At 34.1% G+C, this 17,461-nt stretch overlaps 4 protein-coding genes across 5 annotated transcripts; 1 reads left to right on the top strand and 3 right to left on the bottom strand.

Moving 5' to 3' along the window:
• Positions 1 to 52: 52 nt before the first annotated feature.
• On the bottom strand, positions 53 to 3,038 carry LOC18595083 (uncharacterized protein At4g14342). The gene is made up of 4 exons (XM_007022882.3): positions 2,945 to 3,038; positions 2,722 to 2,807; positions 2,479 to 2,602; positions 53 to 464 (listed from the first exon to the last, which is right to left on the bottom strand). The coding sequence occupies exons 1-4, from the start codon at positions 2,948 to 2,950 to the stop codon at positions 417 to 419; spliced, it is 264 nt and encodes an 87-aa protein (XP_007022944.1). The 5' UTR covers positions 2,951 to 3,038; the 3' UTR covers positions 53 to 416.
• Positions 3,039 to 3,587: 549 nt separating this feature from the next.
• Positions 3,588 to 4,432, top strand: LOC18595082 (uncharacterized). Its single transcript, XM_007022881.3, has one exon. The coding sequence runs from the start codon at positions 3,603 to 3,605 to the stop codon at positions 4,356 to 4,358; it is 756 nt and encodes a 251-aa protein (XP_007022943.2). The 5' UTR covers positions 3,588 to 3,602; the 3' UTR covers positions 4,359 to 4,432.
• A 382-nt stretch (positions 4,433 to 4,814) lies between these two features.
• On the bottom strand, positions 4,815 to 13,630 carry LOC18595081 (lysine-specific demethylase JMJ18). Of its 2 annotated transcripts, XM_018123753.2 has the most exons (11): positions 12,927 to 13,630; positions 12,044 to 12,115; positions 11,467 to 11,544; positions 10,858 to 11,364; positions 10,537 to 10,761; positions 9,220 to 9,381; positions 8,136 to 8,504; positions 6,913 to 8,017; positions 6,698 to 6,801; positions 6,243 to 6,440; positions 4,815 to 5,453 (listed from the first exon to the last, which is right to left on the bottom strand). In XM_018123753.2, exons 1-11 carry the CDS (start codon positions 12,966 to 12,968, stop codon positions 5,106 to 5,108), a joined length of 3,210 nt encoding a protein of 1,069 aa, XP_017979242.1. In that variant the 5' UTR covers positions 12,969 to 13,630; the 3' UTR covers positions 4,815 to 5,105. The 2 variants fall into 2 exon arrangements, with proteins under 2 accessions (XP_017979242.1, XP_088663604.1); XM_088807478.1 differs by lacking the exon at positions 12,044 to 12,115.
• Positions 13,631 to 15,291: 1,661 nt separating this feature from the next.
• LOC18595080 (CASP-like protein 1B2) lies at positions 15,292 to 16,476 on the bottom strand. The gene is made up of 3 exons (XM_007022879.3): positions 16,054 to 16,476; positions 15,861 to 15,984; positions 15,292 to 15,754 (listed from the first exon to the last, which is right to left on the bottom strand). The coding sequence occupies exons 1-3, from the start codon at positions 16,293 to 16,295 to the stop codon at positions 15,533 to 15,535; spliced, it is 588 nt and encodes a 195-aa protein (XP_007022941.2). The 5' UTR covers positions 16,296 to 16,476; the 3' UTR covers positions 15,292 to 15,532.
• Between the last annotated feature and the right edge of the window lie 985 nt (positions 16,477 to 17,461).

The raw sequence follows: 17,461 nt of genomic DNA, 5'->3' as shown, positions 1-17,461 counted from the left end.
ACCAATGCAATAGGTTTGCTTAGCAATCCTTATTATCAAGATATAAGGAAAATTTAAGAACTAATATGTTTAAAAATTAAAACATCAGAGTATGTAGCATTTTTAACAAATCAATGCTAGGAAGTACACTGGGGCTACAAAATAAGTCACTGATTTATAAGGTTCTTCTAATTTTAGCATGATGGTAAGGCACATTCGAGAACTACATATGTTCTACAATTCCACAAATCTATGCTAGGAATAAAGGCTACAATGTTAGGTCATTTTTCACCAAAATCATATGACATTCACCAGCAGGACATAACTTCACATTTCAAGACAAACACATTGATGGATATTCAATCAGGAAACTCTCCAGCCTGATGGGAAGAGCTTGGACTTCCTAACATTTCACTTCATAGTCCAACCACCAGTTTTTAATCATCTTCTCTTTCCGGAGGCAGACCACAAGGCAGAAGCATTTTCTGTACATAAAGATTGGAAATAATCATACCTTACAATAAAGTTTAAGCCAGAAAAAATAAAAGAAAAAAGGAGAGAAAAAGAAACAAGAAGAAGATTGCCAAGCTATTCACAACATGCAACTCTAACAATATAATATTCGACTATCACATCAAGAAAAAAATAAAAAGCTTGTATCTTACAATAAGTATGCATGGAGAAGTTGGCGATTCTAGCACACATATACACATTAAAAGAGATATAGATTAATTGATTTTCGTACTGTATGTCATGTGCAAGGTTTAATTGTTCAAATGCCCTGAAATATTTGTGGCATTTGCAGGACAGCCATATTACAACCCAAACTTGACTTTATTGCCTCCAAAAAGGTTTTCAAATAACAATGATATGCTTTAATACAAAATTCAGACTCCTTCTGCTAAAGGCTTGAGTCATCATATCAATAAAATCACATAAGAGTAGGAGTATACAGTTTGGATAAACCAAAAATAAAGTTGAACAATAGTCTAACGAAAGGTAGAAAATACTATAAATGGAAGAAAAAAGCAAAGCTTATAAAGAGAAGGAACAGGGTGTTTAACCATTTCTAGATCCAAATACCACTTCATTACATGAAACGAGAAGGTAAGATGGTAAGACAAAGTGAACCAACAAGTAGTGTTAGTAACTTTGCTGCTTAGAACCTAACTAAGTAGGAAAGAAAAGGGCAATTCAATCAAACAACAACATGACAAGCTAGTATACATATGCACAGAGGAAGCAAGATTAGCTGCACTACCTGACCAACATATTTAAACCTATAGGATTTTAACATGGGGATAATAAGTATCATAAATTTGGAAGTCTGCAGGAGCATCATTATCACAACTGTACACATACATATACAAGCTTTTTCTACATATGATTTAGACGTTTACTATACCTAGAATCTATCACACACACTTAAAACAATGATAACAAAAACAAGCATACAGAATCATGAACAAATAGATCTACACCTAAGATGGGTTTGGCAGGCAAATGAAAACCAGAGCAAAAGGAAATAGAACACTGTAGCTGAGACCTTTAAAAGAGAGGAGTAATGAGGGTTTTAAGCTAATTATTCCCTTCTGCTAATCTGAATGTAATCCACTTCAGGGATTGGACAATCCTTAGCGATTTCAAGTAAACAAGAGCAACAAAATGAATCCAACTAATGGCATTTATCACTAAGTATTTAGATATACATCACTAAACATCTGAAATAAAATGAAACTCCTTTAGCCAACCAAGATGTTGAGTTTTGGTTCATCATTAGTAAGATGATATAAATTAGACTCATTCCTACAACCAATGGCAATGACCAGTAGCTCAGGACCAATACCCCAAAAGATACAGATTGTTCAGCATACTTGATGAATGCAGACAAGTGGATACCAATCAGAACAGCCACTAGTATGTCCAGAACGCATTGGAGAGTCCCATCTATGGTATAGGATGTACCTCATAATGTTCATTAGTAAGTGTAACTTGTGAAGGGCAATGTGACATCCACTTGCATGCAAGATGTGCAACTACTCTACGCATCCCCCTACAGGATAGGAATAGAACTACCACAACTCAACAAAACATTATCCCAATTCGCAACTATTTGCACTCAACAACATGGATAAAGTGTTATACTTTCGTTCCCCCTAGGGCAAACTTTCTACACATAAATCATATGTTGTTTCCACACATCCTTGGGATACTCCTATCCCTGCAGCACTCAGAGATTAAACCAAATAACTCTCTTTCAGTTGTAAACACTACTGGTCTCTTGGAACACACAGCTACCATTTTGAAACCCAACAGCAGCTTAGTCAAATCCCAAGGGAAAAATTGAAAAGAAAAAAGCACCCATAGCTTCATATCCCATCAAATTCCAAACCCAGATAATTTTGTCCAAACCTCACACAAATCCAAATGGCAGGCAAGGCAAACAAACATCTTAACTCATCCTAAAATACCCAACAAAAAATAAAGAAAATGTTTTACCTGCATGAAGTTGTAGCGCTCTCTTCCAATGGATTCATTTTCAGCCACAGCAAAGAAAGCCAACATTGGGTAATGCCCTATATACGATGCATAGCTATCCCGTTGAATATTCACTGCCCATTCACTACCATCCAATTCAACGAAGGAAACAAAATAAAAAACAAATCAGCAAAATTTCTTTTTTTTTTTCTTAAAAAAGAAAGAGAAATTAGAAGGAAAAAAAATGGTGTGTCAGAAACTAACAATCTATTCAAATCAGCATGGCCGGTTCCAACGTATTTAGCTTGGAGATGTTCGAGCTGAGAATTGATGTTAAACCTATCGCTTGCCTGATAACATTTTATCAAAGAGAGTTTCAAACATATAAACAAGGTTAGGGATTAGAGAAAGGGAAGATCTTGATTGAATTTTTTAAAATTAATAAATAAAGGAAGGAAATTAGGGTTTTTGGTTGGGGGAGGCTTACCTGCATCTTGTCTTCCTAAGCTTTTGAGAATAGAAACTGAGAAATGAGGGCCGAATGATTACTACCAGTTATAATTGAGTAGTCGACACCACCCGACCCGAGTGGAGACCCAACCGGTCTTTTAATAAATTTTAGGTCAGTAATTTTCCATTAAAATAAAATTAATTAAATTAAATTAACAAAAATATTTGAAGATACGTGCAATTAAATTAATTAATTCGATCAATTTTAATTTAAAATTTTTTGTTCCATTAATCAAATCAATCAGTTTTGTGATATAAATTAATAAAATTTTAAAAGTTTTGAAGGTTAAATATCAAAATTTTAAAAATTTTATTCAATTAATCGTTAATTTGTATTTAATAAAGAAAATAAGTTATGACAAAAAAGTATTTATTAGAATATTTAATATTCAAGATAAACAATTAAAGCCAAAAAAAATGAAAATACATGAAAATATAAACCCTTAAAGAGTTTAAATGGAAAAAAATGTATAAAAAATTTTGAAAGAGAAGTAAAACCCAAGAGTGCCCCATTAGTAACAGTTTAATTACTATAATGCCATACAATGGAGTTTTGGCGGGGACAGTTTGTTAGGACTGAAGGCGTCAGTTATTTTTGATACCAGAATCAGCTCTCCATTTTTCTGTCATGAGTCATGATGACTGAATACTCTTCTCTCTCTTTCCTCCTCTTTCTCCTCCTAATTCTCTGTCCAGTTGCCCCTTTCGCTGCCAAGCATCAGCATCAGCATCGGCCACTTCCACCACCATCACCGCCACCGCCACCACCTCCTCCGCTGCATCAGCACCAACTGAACAACATCATTGACGCTCTCATTGGAGCTGGGGACTTCAACAGTTGGGCAAACATGCTTTCAGCCTCTGACGTCTTCATGCTTCCACTTTCAGCTACCCTTTTTGTCCCTTCCGATGATTATCTCTTCCCATTCCCAGGTCAAGTCCCAACTTCCTCCACCGCCACATTTGACCCTTTGATCCTCCCTTACCACATTGTCCCGCAACGCCTCACTTTCTCACAACTCACCCTCTTCAAGCCTTTCTCTCGCTTACCAACTTTACTTCCTTCCAAATCCATCCTCATAACCAACACTTCCCTCTCCAACTTCACTCTCGATGCCTCTCAGATTTCCTACCCTGATCTTTACCTCACATCCGCCGTTGCTGTCCATGGCATTGCCGCGCTCCTCAACTACACTGCCTACGGTGGTGACGGCGGCCTTATCCTTGCCCCCCCACTGCCGCCTCCACCTCCAATATTTCAGCCGCTGTGGGATGGGGATATGAAGGGGTCGGATGCAGGTTGCTTGTATGGGGAGTTTGCATTTGTTTTGTTGCTCATCCCTTGGGTGGTTTGGACCATCAAGATTTATGGGAATCCTCTTGGTCTCTGATGAGTTTTGCTTAATTCTGGTATTAATCTGGGCTTAATCACTGTTCCATTGACTGTTTTCTTCATGTGCCTATTTTTGCTGTTCTTTGGGTACATTTCCTTGTCTGAGAATTGAGATGATATTGCATTAATTCTTTGTATTCTGCCTCATACTGGCATTCATCAAGAATTAGAATCAGAATTTTGCTCATTTTCTATGTCTCTTTGCTTTATTACATTTATTGTTTGTAATAATTAGTTGTTAGCATTTACAATTTCCTTACGTTTTGGTCTACTTTACTATTAGGACTTTGCTTGGTTGGAAAAACAATGAGAAGTGAAAAAAAGAAAGTACATAATAGAATTAACCCTTCATGAATGAGCTCCGCAATGTTTTTCTGATCAATCTTCTCCTTCATCATATATGATTGCAGCATCAAAAATTTAAATAAAAAAAAACTGATGATCTAAATAGGAATTACTAAAAAGACATCTATTTCAGTAAGGTTAGCAAAATTTTCCAAGGTACAAAGTGGCCTTATCTACAATAAGTTAGAGGCATCAACAATGGCAGACTCTAAAGCAAATGGCCAATGCCTGTGCCTCAGGCAAATGGGACCTTTGTGTACCTCTTATGGATTTCTTGAAAGAATGGACCTGAGAGTCGAACAATTAAGCTAAAAACTGCTCCCAATAAGAATGACCTAGAAAACGTGTTAGTTCCTTTATACCCTTATTTCTAAAGCTGTTTATCTCCACCTTCTTCAATTTATCTACATGTTTTCTGGATCTCCTCTGTCAACGTTTCATATGCCACTCTCCATTCAGCACTTTGTGCCTCGCTGCAGAGTATCCTACGCATTATGTTCAACTCTTCAGGACTTGCCTTCTTGAATAGTCCTCTTAGGACTACCTGTACTTCTTCATCAACTGAATGCTGACTTACTAGCTCATCCTGATTGTGCTTCGTCAAATCAAAACCAAAAACTTTCGGCTTTGTTTCACCTACAGAGCAACTCAATCTAAATGCATATTGTTTAACTTCACTGCTATCGCTAGTAGTCTTGTGATTCCAGTATTCCAAGCATTGATGATTTGGATCGAGAGCTTCAATAGCCTGGACGAGAGCAATTCATTAAGAAGTAAATAACTGAATTCAGATATCACTACTAAAGTGATAAGACAACAGCGAGACATAAAATTTAGGTGTCAGTATGTTTGTTTGTTTACTACTAACTGAATTCATGCATGCTTTGCATGAAGGTATGCTCTATGCAAAATTTCCCCTCACTATCTGTGTCTGGTCCTTGGTGTGTTTGTGAGAGAGATCGCCATACTACTATCCTTTTGGTACTTGATCAGGTTTATTGTGTGTACTATTATAGCTACAATAAATTCTAGGGTTCAGAAGAAATTTGGCATCACTGGCCAAAATAACAAAGCAACAATTTGGCATCTAGTGATAAGAATTTAATGATATTAAAAGGCTTTTGACTTGGAGTGAATTAAAAATAATGTGGATTGGTGTGGTAGAGTACATGCTAGCTAAGGATTAATAAATGACATTTCTGTTTATCACATCATCATATTTGCTAAACCATATTCCAGTATCATGATAAGAACCACAAGGGATCATATTTGTTAGCTAAGACATTCAAGTCGGACAAGCACAGTTAGGGGAACTTGAAACATGTCAAAAAGTTGAGCAGTTGTAAAAACCTTTTTCAATAGCTTAGAACAAAAATAAGGCAGCAAACTTGTAAGCAATGCATTAGCATTGTAGACTGCTACCACGATGCATGCCATTTCAGATGTAGTTATGTAGAAAACATCACAACTTATCAACTGATGTTATGAAAACTACCAGCTGAATTAATCATATTAATCTGCATAAAGGCATCTATACCTGAATTACGGATGGTGAGAGAAATCCAAACATTTCAAGCCCGTTGATGCTCTGCAGAGATTGCAAAGGAAGCAGCTGTCTTTCCCCTAGGTTGCTCCGTCTTAGAATTTCTTGATTTAGTTGCTCCAGCACCATTTCCCAGCATTTCCCCACTGACACATTTGAGAAGGTTACAGTGGGGCAGCCTTCCAAAGTAACCTGAAATATAGAATAAAAGATGTAAGGTTCTACATGCAGGCTAACTCAGTGACAATATTCATAGACTAATTTTGGTTGCTTGTAAGCTTATGTCTCAAACATTGCTCCCTTCTCTCTCTCTCTCTCTCTCTCTCTCTCTCTCTCTCTTTGCCTTCTTGTTTTTTTCTTCTTTTTGGCTTTTGTCCCCCTTTATTAATTACTGTAGTTCTACAAGCAACTCTTTATCACAAAAGTAGACAAACAAGAGCTAATCCCACCTTAAATAGAGGTCCAAGGAGCCCAGCATCTAAGACTTCTGAGATGTAGCTAGAAATCTTTGTTGGGTCGAGCACACTAAAGTACTTCACACGGCTTCTAAATCCTGAAAAAGTCAAGCATGAATGCAAAATAAGAGGACAAAATCCTTCCATCAGCAAGAGAGAAAATTTGAATTAAAGAATATTTAAAAATTTTAATTTCAATTGTCACATACCTTTTGGGAATATGGCCTGCTTGCTACACCATCGTTTTCCAAAGATGACAGATCCAAAATTTAAAGGTTCAACAGAAGAATTCAACTTTGTAATAGAACCATCATGGTCAGTCATAGATGCGTTTACATCTGAGCTGTTGAAATTTTCCATCTTCAACAAGGTATTAGATTGTCCTACTTGGGAATGTGGAAACAGAAGTTCAACACCAAACAATTTCTTGCCATCAAAGCCATCAGAATCCTGACGAACCCTTGAAGTTGAACACTGATATTTGTTGGGAGATTCTCGAGAAACTGACAAGCTACAATCTCTTTTGATCCTCTTTAGATCAGGTTCTCTTCCTTCATCAAAGCCACAAATTTTCTCTTGCTTAAAAAAGGGTAACAATGTCTCAACATCACTGACACTGTTTTTATTAGGGCTATCACAAGCATACATTGACTTGCTTGTGGTATGATCAGATATAATATTAAGATTCAAGTCAATGCAGGCATCCTGCTCCAAATTCACTCTGTTTTCCATGACAAGAACTCCAACATTTAAGACATTGTTATGACTATCTAAAGCGACATGAGAACCATTTAATTTAGTCCCATGCTGGCACTCTGATGGCAATACTTCCGAAGAAACATGACCATCTGAGCAAGAAGTATTAATTGCCACCATTTTCTCCATTCTTGGGGAACAAGATCCATTTTCCCTTAGTTGAGAACGCTCAGTATTTAATCCCTCACTAATCTGAACCAACTTACACAAATTAGCATCACAATCATTAACAGAAACCAACCCAAGATCTTCATATGCCCATACTTTCACAGCATCTAAACCTCCCTCCAGGGCTTTGACTAGCATTTGCAATTCATCAATAGTGTAACGAAGGAGGACAAATCTGTCTTCATCTTGGCATGAGCAGAAATTCTTTACATGTTTCAGACATGCGAATCGTTCAGGAGAGCATTTGCAGCTGCAGGCAGATAGATGCAAGTCATAGAAGCAAGAGAAACATTCCCTCTCATTTTCCAAATCAAAATCTTTTTCCATCTTTAGTAAGGGTAAATGAGAGGGAAGGCACTTTACTCTTTTCTCCTCCATCTGCACTCTCATCTGTTAAAAGTGATAATTTTACATATATTAGTACACATAATGCCATGAGAAAGTTTTGTATAATTTTGCCTTTTATGTCAGAGAGAGAGAGAGAGAGAGAGAGAGAGAGAGAATATACCCTAACAGCCTTTGTAAGCATTCCATCCTTCCCACAGACATGATTCCACCTCAAATTCCCTGGAGTTTCTCTGCCAAGAACAAATAACTCCCTGAGAGCTTTAATAGCTTGCCTAGCTGATCCCAAGAGCAGCTTGTCATGGGAAAGCGATGTTTTTCGATGCTGCTCACTGTAGAGCTCAACTGCATGTTGACCATGTTCTAGCCAATCAACAGGAGCAACATTCACTGCCTCTGCACAGTTGAAGCCACAATTAAATCCAGAGTGATATGCCCTTGGAAAGGTAAGAACAAACTCCCCATAACGTTGTACAGCTCGATAGACTGGTACACCCTCAGCTTTCAGAACTGAAGGAGATAGTTGAGTAACCTGCCCAAAGATGAATCATAAACGTCAATGCATGTAATAAGCTAATGAAACATAAAAAGAATAAAAAAAATACAAGATGAGAGAATGACAAGGAACAGATACAACATTTAGGGGGAAAAAATACCTAATGAAATGAAATAATGAGTTGAAGATATTAAAAAAATCATTTGCACAAGTATTTGTTCAGAACTTTCAAGTAGTGATGATTTAATGGGGTTCTGTTCCAGGACAGTCTTTTTGGTTAAATGCACAGAGACTCTGTATGAATATCAACAGAAGGTTTGGTTATGAATAAGAATAAGAAGTATAAAATACATGAGCAACCTAGATGCCTTTCTTTTCTACCCATTCCTCTTTCTTCGATCCCTTTGATAACTTGGAACCCCAGGGTCCAGCAGTTCCATGTCTATGACCTATATGTTAGGTAGACACTCGAGTGCACAATCAGGTGTCCAACACTAATATAAACTTTACCATTATTCATTTCTTAAATTGTACAAAAGTCTACTGATGCAGGATTAAAGGAAGCTACTTGAGGAATTGGCATTTTGATTTACAAGTACTTGTTCTACATCATCTACCCAATGAGAAAAGTAACACAGCTTCAAGAAGCAACAAAAAAGTGTATAAAATATGCAAAAAAAAGTGACAGAAAAAATTTTGAGTCCAAAGAAAATAAAATAAAATAAGAAGTAAAAACAAATATATTTCTCACCAATTCATGAAGTAAGTCTGGTTGTTCTTCAAACAAATCAGGCAGATGCTTTCTCATTGTAGCCTCCAAAGAAGAAGCATGGCTTCCGGGAACACCATACCATATTTTTGGATCACCCCAGTGCATGTAGTTTAGTGAATACAGATGGTGGTCCTCAACATGCTGCTTGAACCATAATACAGAAAAATGAGAAAAAGAAAGAGAAAATGGGCATAACTAAATATCAGCAATCAAATTATCAAACATGGGTAGCAGCTACTCTTCCTCTTCTATTTTTTTTTTTTTTTAATTATACAATAAGTCTTCCATAAAGCATATTATTTACGTGTTTATAATAACAGAATGATATTCCAAATTTTAGACCTAAAATATAAACAGTGATGAAAGGTGCAAAAGCATAGATGAACCTTCCCAAGACTACTATTTATTTCCAAAACTTTTCAAACATTCCTCCCAGATGTGGGTCCCTAATCCAGAGAGGATCAGACAACACTGGCCACCTAAAAGGCAGGAGTTCAATAAACTGTCAAACAAGATGTAATCGGAATCCTCGCTGCTGTCTTCTCAAATCATATTTTAAACAAGAAACTATATATGTATTCTGTTCTCATTCAAACAGATAAAACAAGCCTTATAAATACTCTTATCTTCAAAATTAGTGAAATCTTGAAATTGAAAGACATCTAACACTTACTGAACGAATAAAAGTTTAAAAATTAAATTACAATTTACAGAGGCAAACAAAGGAGGCTATGAGATCAGATTTTTAACAAAATGACAAAATTCTTCTTATATTTACCTTCAAAAGGAACAGAAATAGTTAGTATATAGATAAGAGCATCACGTAAAGGCTAGGATCGTCATCTAACATGTTTTTCTTCTACGTGGACTGAGACCAAGATATACATGCCATTCGATAATCTTATTTAAACTTTTATTCCCCTTTTGTACAACAAAGTTAAATCTATATAGCTCAGACAGCAAGGGCAGAAAGCAAAATTCATGCTGAATATTTCATAAAATTTACAAATTAGCGAGCACGATTCCAGTTTCTATTCAGTTGCTAGAGGTGTAAATACATAAAATTCCTGCACTTTGGCAACATAGACCGTCCTACAAGAAGAGGTCACCATACTGCCAGACAAATTCAAAACTATAAGAGTTAATGTTGTACAATTTTTAAAACAATTACCAAAAATAACAGTGGGGCACTGCTATATGACTATTTCATTTATCCTTGAAAAACACAAATATCCTGAGTAATTTTTAATCATGCGATCTAAGAGGAAATCTAATTCTAGCAGTTTTTTGACTTACCCAACAAAATGATGAGAAGCACATCCCAACATAGAGCCATGGCACTAAAACTCCAGATATATCACATCCTTCAAAAGATAACACTGAACCTTGTAGGCGCGGGAAATTATTTAGGTTCCAACCTGACATTGCATATATATATGCATCATTTCCAGTCAACATAGATGACGCCTTAGGAAACCCACTGCCAAATGTTCCTGTTTCCAAGTCAGCTCCATAATATACCTGTAATGTGAAAGCAAAGTCCAATAGAAGTAAACAAGGACTTCCATAAAAGAAATCTATAAGAAAGAGGAGCAATTAGATGACCATACTCCATACCTCAACCTCATCTGTTGGCTGCTCGACTATCCGCCAGTATTCACCTTCAATATCCTCCCAAGACGGCTCCCATTTCCTGCATTCATCCACACAAGGCTTTGAATCCTTGTCACAGTCCCTTCGAAAGTACATCTCCTTAAATTCATCTGCATATCTCTGAAATTCTTCAAGAGTGAAGTCTGATCCTGAATGGAAGCCAAACTTCTCATCAGCCTCATAAGTTACATTAGATTCTGAACTAGAATTGGCACGTCTCCTAGTGGCTCCCATTCTTGAATGTCTCCTCCGCTTCCGCTTTCGACTTCTACTTTTCTTTCTCATCGGCTTCCTATTTTGAAGTAAGTCAACTTGCTGAATTCGAGTTGAAAATTTAGCACGTCCCCATATATCTTTCTCTTTAAGAGGACAAGGTGGAGTCCAAGAAGGTGGTGGAACGATCCGACATATACCATATGATTCAGCTTCTGCACGAATCTTTTCTATGTAGGCAAGTGTGTCTTCAAATTCCTAATAAATGGAACATCCTTAATTCTAAGTAGTGTAATCAGAACGAATTATCAAATAAAAAAGATTTGATATCAAATCTTTACTCTCAAAAGAGAAGATTACCTCAACAGTTGGATAAAACACTGGAGCATCATCAATAATAGGCCTGCATGCCTCATCTGGGACCCATCTTGCTGACACCTAAAACATACCAACAATGATCTGATTTGTAAAACAACAGAAGAGAATAAAGCTAGAGGATTTTTAGATGGTCATACAATAAATGAGTGAAAATATATCCCAATATGCACCACTTTAAATAAGATGATTATGTTTCTGGTTGCAACAATTTGAGTCTTAACATTTTTCCAGAGCATTTATAACTGCGGTTTTTCAGGTATCATGAGAAAAATTCATCCACTAACTTTTGAATTAACAAATTTTAAAAAAAAACAAAGACTTTTGAATTAACATAGTTAGACCTAAAATTTCAAATGACTGCCCTCAAAATCCATGCTGGAAAATCTTGACCCTACTTGGATTCTAAGTGCCTACTTAAAATGCTTCCATTTAACTGAAAAAAACACAAAAGTCATTTATGGCTAAGCTATTGCAAGGACCACAACATTTTGGTCTGCAAAAAGGAGGCATTTGTAGCCTATCAATTACATTGAGTCTACTCAAAACTGCATTAATTTACCTTTCGACTTCGAGGACTGCCCAAGGACTCAACATTATTATCTCTTTTCATGAAAAGTTGTGAAGAATGATCCTGCAAATCATCGTTTGTTAGGAATTCATATATTTTAGGTTCATTACCCTGAACCAGGCATTCTAAAAGTAAGTTTATAAATAATGGCATTATTGCATTTTTTACTATAGGAATAAGTAGCCGTTGTTGCTAACAACTTGTAATCTATTCCTCTACTCATTCATGAATAGGATTTCCTAAATAAATTATACAACAGGTTTCCCTTTACATTCCAACGATTAGAAACATGAACTCAATCAAACTCAACCACAAAAGTTGTAAACACAAAACTAGTAAGACATGATTTCTAAGTGATAGATATGAGTTCCTGCAAAAGATTTCACCCATAAAGGAAAACAATATGTGAAATAATTCCATCTAAACCGATACAATAGTGAATTGACAATGTAAAATCTCAAGAATGATGCTTTCTTAGAGCTGTGAAATGTGAACAGATTTTCATATATTAATTCCATCCCTTTACAGAATAAACCAAAAGAGAGGACTTTCAGCAACATTGTTCATAACAGCAGGCTTTAATTAGCAATCTGATTGATCTGATGACCAGACAAATATCAAAGCTTTCTAAACCAAGAATACCATAATGCCTCTAAATATTCACTTGAAATATTTACCTATTTAAAGAACCAACAATATAAGGGAAAAGAAAGAATAATAACAACAAGAATAATACTATAACAATAATAACAAGCATCAGAGGCAATTGACATGTGAAAGATGCAACTTGTAGTGAACAGATCTGCAAATTTATAACAGGGAATCAAACATATGAACAAAATAGAAGAACAAAGAAAAAGAAAGGGAATCTAACCTCTTTCATATGAGAACCTGCTCCTATTTTCAACTGTTCCATTCCCTTGGGAAGGAAAGAATTATCAAAACTAAATAAAAATTTTATTTTTATTTTAAAAAAAGGGTTTTTTCTTGTCAATATTTAGGAAAAAAAATGAAAGATTCTAAATTTGACCTGACCTAGCAATTGGTAGAAAGAGTTTCCTGGTGGGTTTGTTTCAACAAAGAAATCAGAACAGTCCAAATCACATTCCCCTAATAAAAATAGCAAGAACCATAGCATTAATTGCTTTTTGCCCTAATTTAACCAAAAACTCTAAAACCAATTCCAGAAAGGTAAGATCTTTATTAATCCCAATCTAACTCTAATTTTCCTCAATTAATTAGCATTAACTATAATATTAAGTAAAAATATCTTTTTTTTTTTGACTCGGTAAGCCCTATTTAAAACGTAAGGCAAAAGAAAAAAAAAATTAACCATCAACGGTGAGCAGACGAATATGAAATTTAAAAAAAAAAATAGAAAAGAGAATTTATTTTTAATTAATTAAAAAAGTATGGAACGGCTGACATTCCAAGGTGTTGTTTTGTTAGTATAAATAAATTAAATTTAAATTAATTTGGAAAAAGAAAAGAGATTGATGAGGTAAGGCACGTAGGAGAGAAGAGTCCCTGCTCGACCAGGAATTGAATCTAAAATAATAATTTAAATAAAAGAAAAATAGAAAGAGAAATTAATAAATAATTATTTTAAGGAAAGAAAAAGATAATAGAGAGAGAGAGAGAGAGAGAAAGTAGAATAAAACAATGGAAGCCGCGAAAACCCAAAACGCACGCAGTATTAACTGAAACCGGCTACCAACTAACCAACCAACCAGGAATTGTCCTTTGCGTGTCTTGTACTTCGTACCTTACGTCTCTTTATTTTTTTTTAAATTGGGTAAATTTTATTCACGCCCCTTATACTTTCAATTTTTTTCAAATAGCATCTTTAGTTTTTTTCAATTAATTTAGGCATAATATACAAAAAAAAACTCTTAAATTATTTTAAAAAATTCAAATAAACTTTTATATTTTTATTACATTCAATCAAGCCCTTAACTTTTATTTTAGGTCAAAAAAACTCTTATACTTTTTATTTTGAATCAAATAAGCTCTTATGATTAATAATTGATTTAGTCAAAATATTATTTATTATTCTATACAGCGTGACACTAATATAATATGTTAAAATATCATAATTAATTATGATATGACATACTGACATATTATAACTGACGATGACATAACATGTTAATTTGACATGATAATATAATCATATAATATTTTTCTCTTTACACATCAATATCATAGCAATATCATATGGATATAAAATGACAAGTGATATTTTTACTAATAGTAATTAGCGAATCATTAGTCATAAAGACTTATTTGACTTAAAATAAAAGTACGATGGCTTATTTAAACGTAATAAAAAATAAAGATTTATTTGAATATTTTTGAATAGTTTAGGGACTTTATTTAAATATTATATCAATAATTTATGTTGTTACAAGAATTAGGTTATTTTTTGTTTAATAAAAAAATTAAAATATTAAAAATTATATTGTATTTAATTATAGTAACCTTAGTTTTTCTTTTATTTTAATTTTTCTCAATATAAAATATTTATAAAATCGTATTCTGTTATTTATAGTATAAATCAATGTTTAAGCATTCTAGAATAAATAGTTTAGTACTTAAATTTTTCATCGTTTAAATTTTCGATTTATCAAATGGCACCTTTAAATTTTGAATTTTAAAAACTTAATTTCTCATTTACTATTTTAAAAGACATATGAATAATTTCATCCATAAAATATTTAAAAAATTTATATTTAATATTTTAATAAGTTAAAAATATTTTAAAATTTAAATCAAATAAAAAGTTTCATTAATATAATAATTTCACTGATCAATTTTGGGCCTAAAAAGGCCTGACAGGCCACCTGACCCATGGATAAGTCTAGTCTATTATAAGTATTACATTGTAATTTTAAATTCTTATTTTTGCATGAAATTATTCACCTAACAAATTAATATATGTAGGGTATACTTCAATCAATGATAGAGTCAAGATTTTAAGTTTGAGACGACGAAAATAAAAATTTTAATATTTAAAGGGACAAAGTTATAAAATTTTAAAATAAAATAATATACATATATATATATATATATATATATATTTGAAATTTTGAGAACGGCCCCTACTAGCCCCTCTCCCTCCGCCTCTGACTTCAATGGTTAATTAAAATTTAAGGTTTCACCTTAAATGTTTGGATTTATAAACTCGAGATTAATAAAGTGAAATTTAAAAAAGAATAGAATATTTCATTTCTAAAATGGATTCCAAAACAATAAACAATGTTTATAAGTCCGGAAACGAAAAAGACCACTCACACTAGCACAACATATCAACTAATATATAAACAGGGACAAGAGATTTCTATATATGTTCCTTGAACATCAGATTTGACAATGTTATTCATGTGACAATATAAATCGAAAATGGTTGAATATAATTAAGTTGAGGTGCGTTACAAATGATCCAAGTTTAGGGTCAAAGAAGAAGAACATAACAAGCATTTATTTATTGGACTTGAGAACTTTAACTATGGAGATGACAGAGATGATAAGCATAAGAGCTAGAGCAACGAATGAGGCGATGAGAGCTCCGCCGCCACGGTCACAAAACCTTCCGAATCTGTCACAAATCTTATCCCACCTCGCATAGGAATTCCCATTCTTCCCCAGCTCCGCCATGAACGCCGCTGCGTTCGCTCCACCAGACACCAACGCCACGTTCAGCTGCATGCATGCACATCCAAAAACCAAACATCAAAAATGGTTTACGCATCTCTAGATAAAAATAACAAAAAAAAAAAAGCAAAAATGGAAAGGAAGTTAGACCTACCATGTCCAAAATGGCAATCATGGCAAATCGGAGTCCCTTGTAATCAACCTTGCTCCCGAACAAATCCACCATTACCATCAGCAAGTTATGGATGCTGGCCAGTCCATTAGCTACAACAAAGAACCTGTAAACAAAGAAAAATCTATCAGTAATTGATCATAAACAAAACTTTAATAAATTAATCAATACTTACACAAATGCTGGGGTGTGCTGAAACTTGGCCGTGAGAGTAAGGTTGACAGGGGTGGTTCCAACGGTGGCAATCACAAAAGTTTTGGTTTGTTTGTTGAGTAGCATCACGACAGCTGCAGCGGCTGTGGCAAGAAACGCCAGTAGTCTCAGCCCCACCAAGGTCCAACTCCACCTACTCTTTGCCTTGCAGGAAATAGAGCCGTACCCAAACATTGGTTTCTCAGTTCCACTTTGTGGAGCCATGGATGGATATACAAGAGAAGCTATAGGAACGTTGATGGGAACAAGGGGAGAGATCCATGGCAACTTTATTTATAAAGGGTGAAAAGATTCAGGGTGCGTATCAAATGTTGAGTCTTACAATGAAATTTGACAAAAGGATTTGTTTCCTTGGGTGGTCTACCCATCCACTTACCATTTTTAACAGGTTGGGTGTTGGTGGTTGTGAAGTTTTTGAAGCTTAATGATGTGGTTAGTAAGATAAAGGTGTTTATTACTCTTTAAAAAGCTTTTGGATTTTAGACGAAAAATGTTACGGTCCAAACCAACTCGTTAGGTATTGTGGCTTCACTTGAAGAAATTAGAGGTGTTTATTAGTCTTTAAAAAATTTTTGGTAATTGGACGAAAAATGTCACGGTTCACGCCAACTTGTTAGGTATGATGCGTTTTGATCCATTGAATCTTATAGTTAAGGATGAATAATTGAGTGATTTGGATGGTTTGATCCGTCATACATCAAGACCAAATAGATTAAATATTTTTAGAAAATTGACTAAACATAAAAGAGGATCAAACCAATTAAATATCAAATTAGTTTCGGTTTTGAATTAATAAATCAAAATTTTATTATTTTATTATTTTTATAAATTATAATATTAAAATTTATAAACTTCATCCATAATTATAAAATATACAAATAATCTAAACATAAAAAAAAATATAAAATTTATTCCTTCACTTACATAATTATGACTTTTTACATAAATCATCAAATTAACATTTAAGATTCAACATAATAAAAAGGTCAAAGATAATAAAATGAACATTCACAAAATAAAACTATCTAAGACAAGACCATAAACCATCACAAATTATCAACTTGAATCTCCTCTATGACTTAGTTTTTTACATTTAGTCACATAGTCTATCTAACAAACGAAAGAAAATAAAAAATATATAATTAGTATAAAATTTATATAATAACAAAGTAAAAGAAGATTAAAAATAAAAACTATGCAAAAAAAATCATAAAATTTTAACATTTACCTCAATTTAAAATGTGAAGAATGCATTTTTAACCTCTTCACTCATCATTCCTCAATAACAAAAATGGAATCCACAATCTCAATCTTCGACACCTTTAAAATGCATAAACAAAAAGGAATTAAAAGAAATAAGAATTGAAAAA

Source organism: Theobroma cacao, chromosome 6 (genome assembly GCF_053813885.1).
Source record: "Theobroma cacao isolate CCN51 chromosome 6, ASM5381388v1, whole genome shotgun sequence".
In the NCBI taxonomy this organism is placed as follows: domain Eukaryota; kingdom Viridiplantae; phylum Streptophyta; class Magnoliopsida; order Malvales; family Malvaceae; genus Theobroma; species Theobroma cacao.
Note: the sequence above shows the minus strand (reverse complement) of the source record. Positions and strands in the feature narration are given on the sequence as shown.

What these genes read in the sequence shown, in the direction of transcription:
- LOC18595083 (XM_007022882.3), bottom strand. An exon ending in CATGCTGATTTGAATAGATT is followed by an intron (nt 2,603 to 2,721) that starts GTTAGTTTCTGA and finishes ATTGGATGGTAG; the next exon opens with TGAATGGGCAGTGAATATTC. An exon ending in AGCGCTACAACTTCATGCAG is followed by an intron (nt 465 to 2,478) that starts GTAAAACATTTT and finishes CTTTATGTACAG; the next exon opens with AAAATGCTTCTGCCTTGTGG.
- LOC18595082 (XM_007022881.3), top strand. Translation starts at nt 3,603, where the DNA reads ATGATGACTGAATACTCTTCTCTCTCTTTCCTCCTCTTTCTCCTCCTA.
- LOC18595081 (XM_018123753.2), bottom strand. Translation starts at nt 12,968, where the DNA reads ATGGAACAGTTGAAAATAGGAGCAGGTTCTCATATGAAAGAG. An exon ending in TGCTTACAAAGGCTGTTAGG is followed by an intron (nt 8,018 to 8,135) that starts GTATATTCTCTC and finishes CACTTTTAACAG; the next exon opens with ATGAGAGTGCAGATGGAGGA. An exon ending in TCCTTGGACCTCTATTTAAG is followed by an intron (nt 6,441 to 6,697) that starts GTGGGATTAGCT and finishes TCTATATTTCAG; the next exon opens with GTTACTTTGGAAGGCTGCCC.
- LOC18595080 (XM_007022879.3), bottom strand. Translation starts at nt 16,295, where the DNA reads ATGGCTCCACAAAGTGGAACTGAGAAACCAATGTTTGGGTACGGCTCT. An exon ending in CAGCACACCCCAGCATTTGT is followed by an intron (nt 15,985 to 16,053) that starts GTAAGTATTGAT and finishes CTTTGTTTACAG; the next exon opens with GTTCTTTGTTGTAGCTAATG. An exon ending in TGATTGCCATTTTGGACATG is followed by an intron (nt 15,755 to 15,860) that starts GTAGGTCTAACT and finishes GCATGCATGCAG; the next exon opens with CTGAACGTGGCGTTGGTGTC.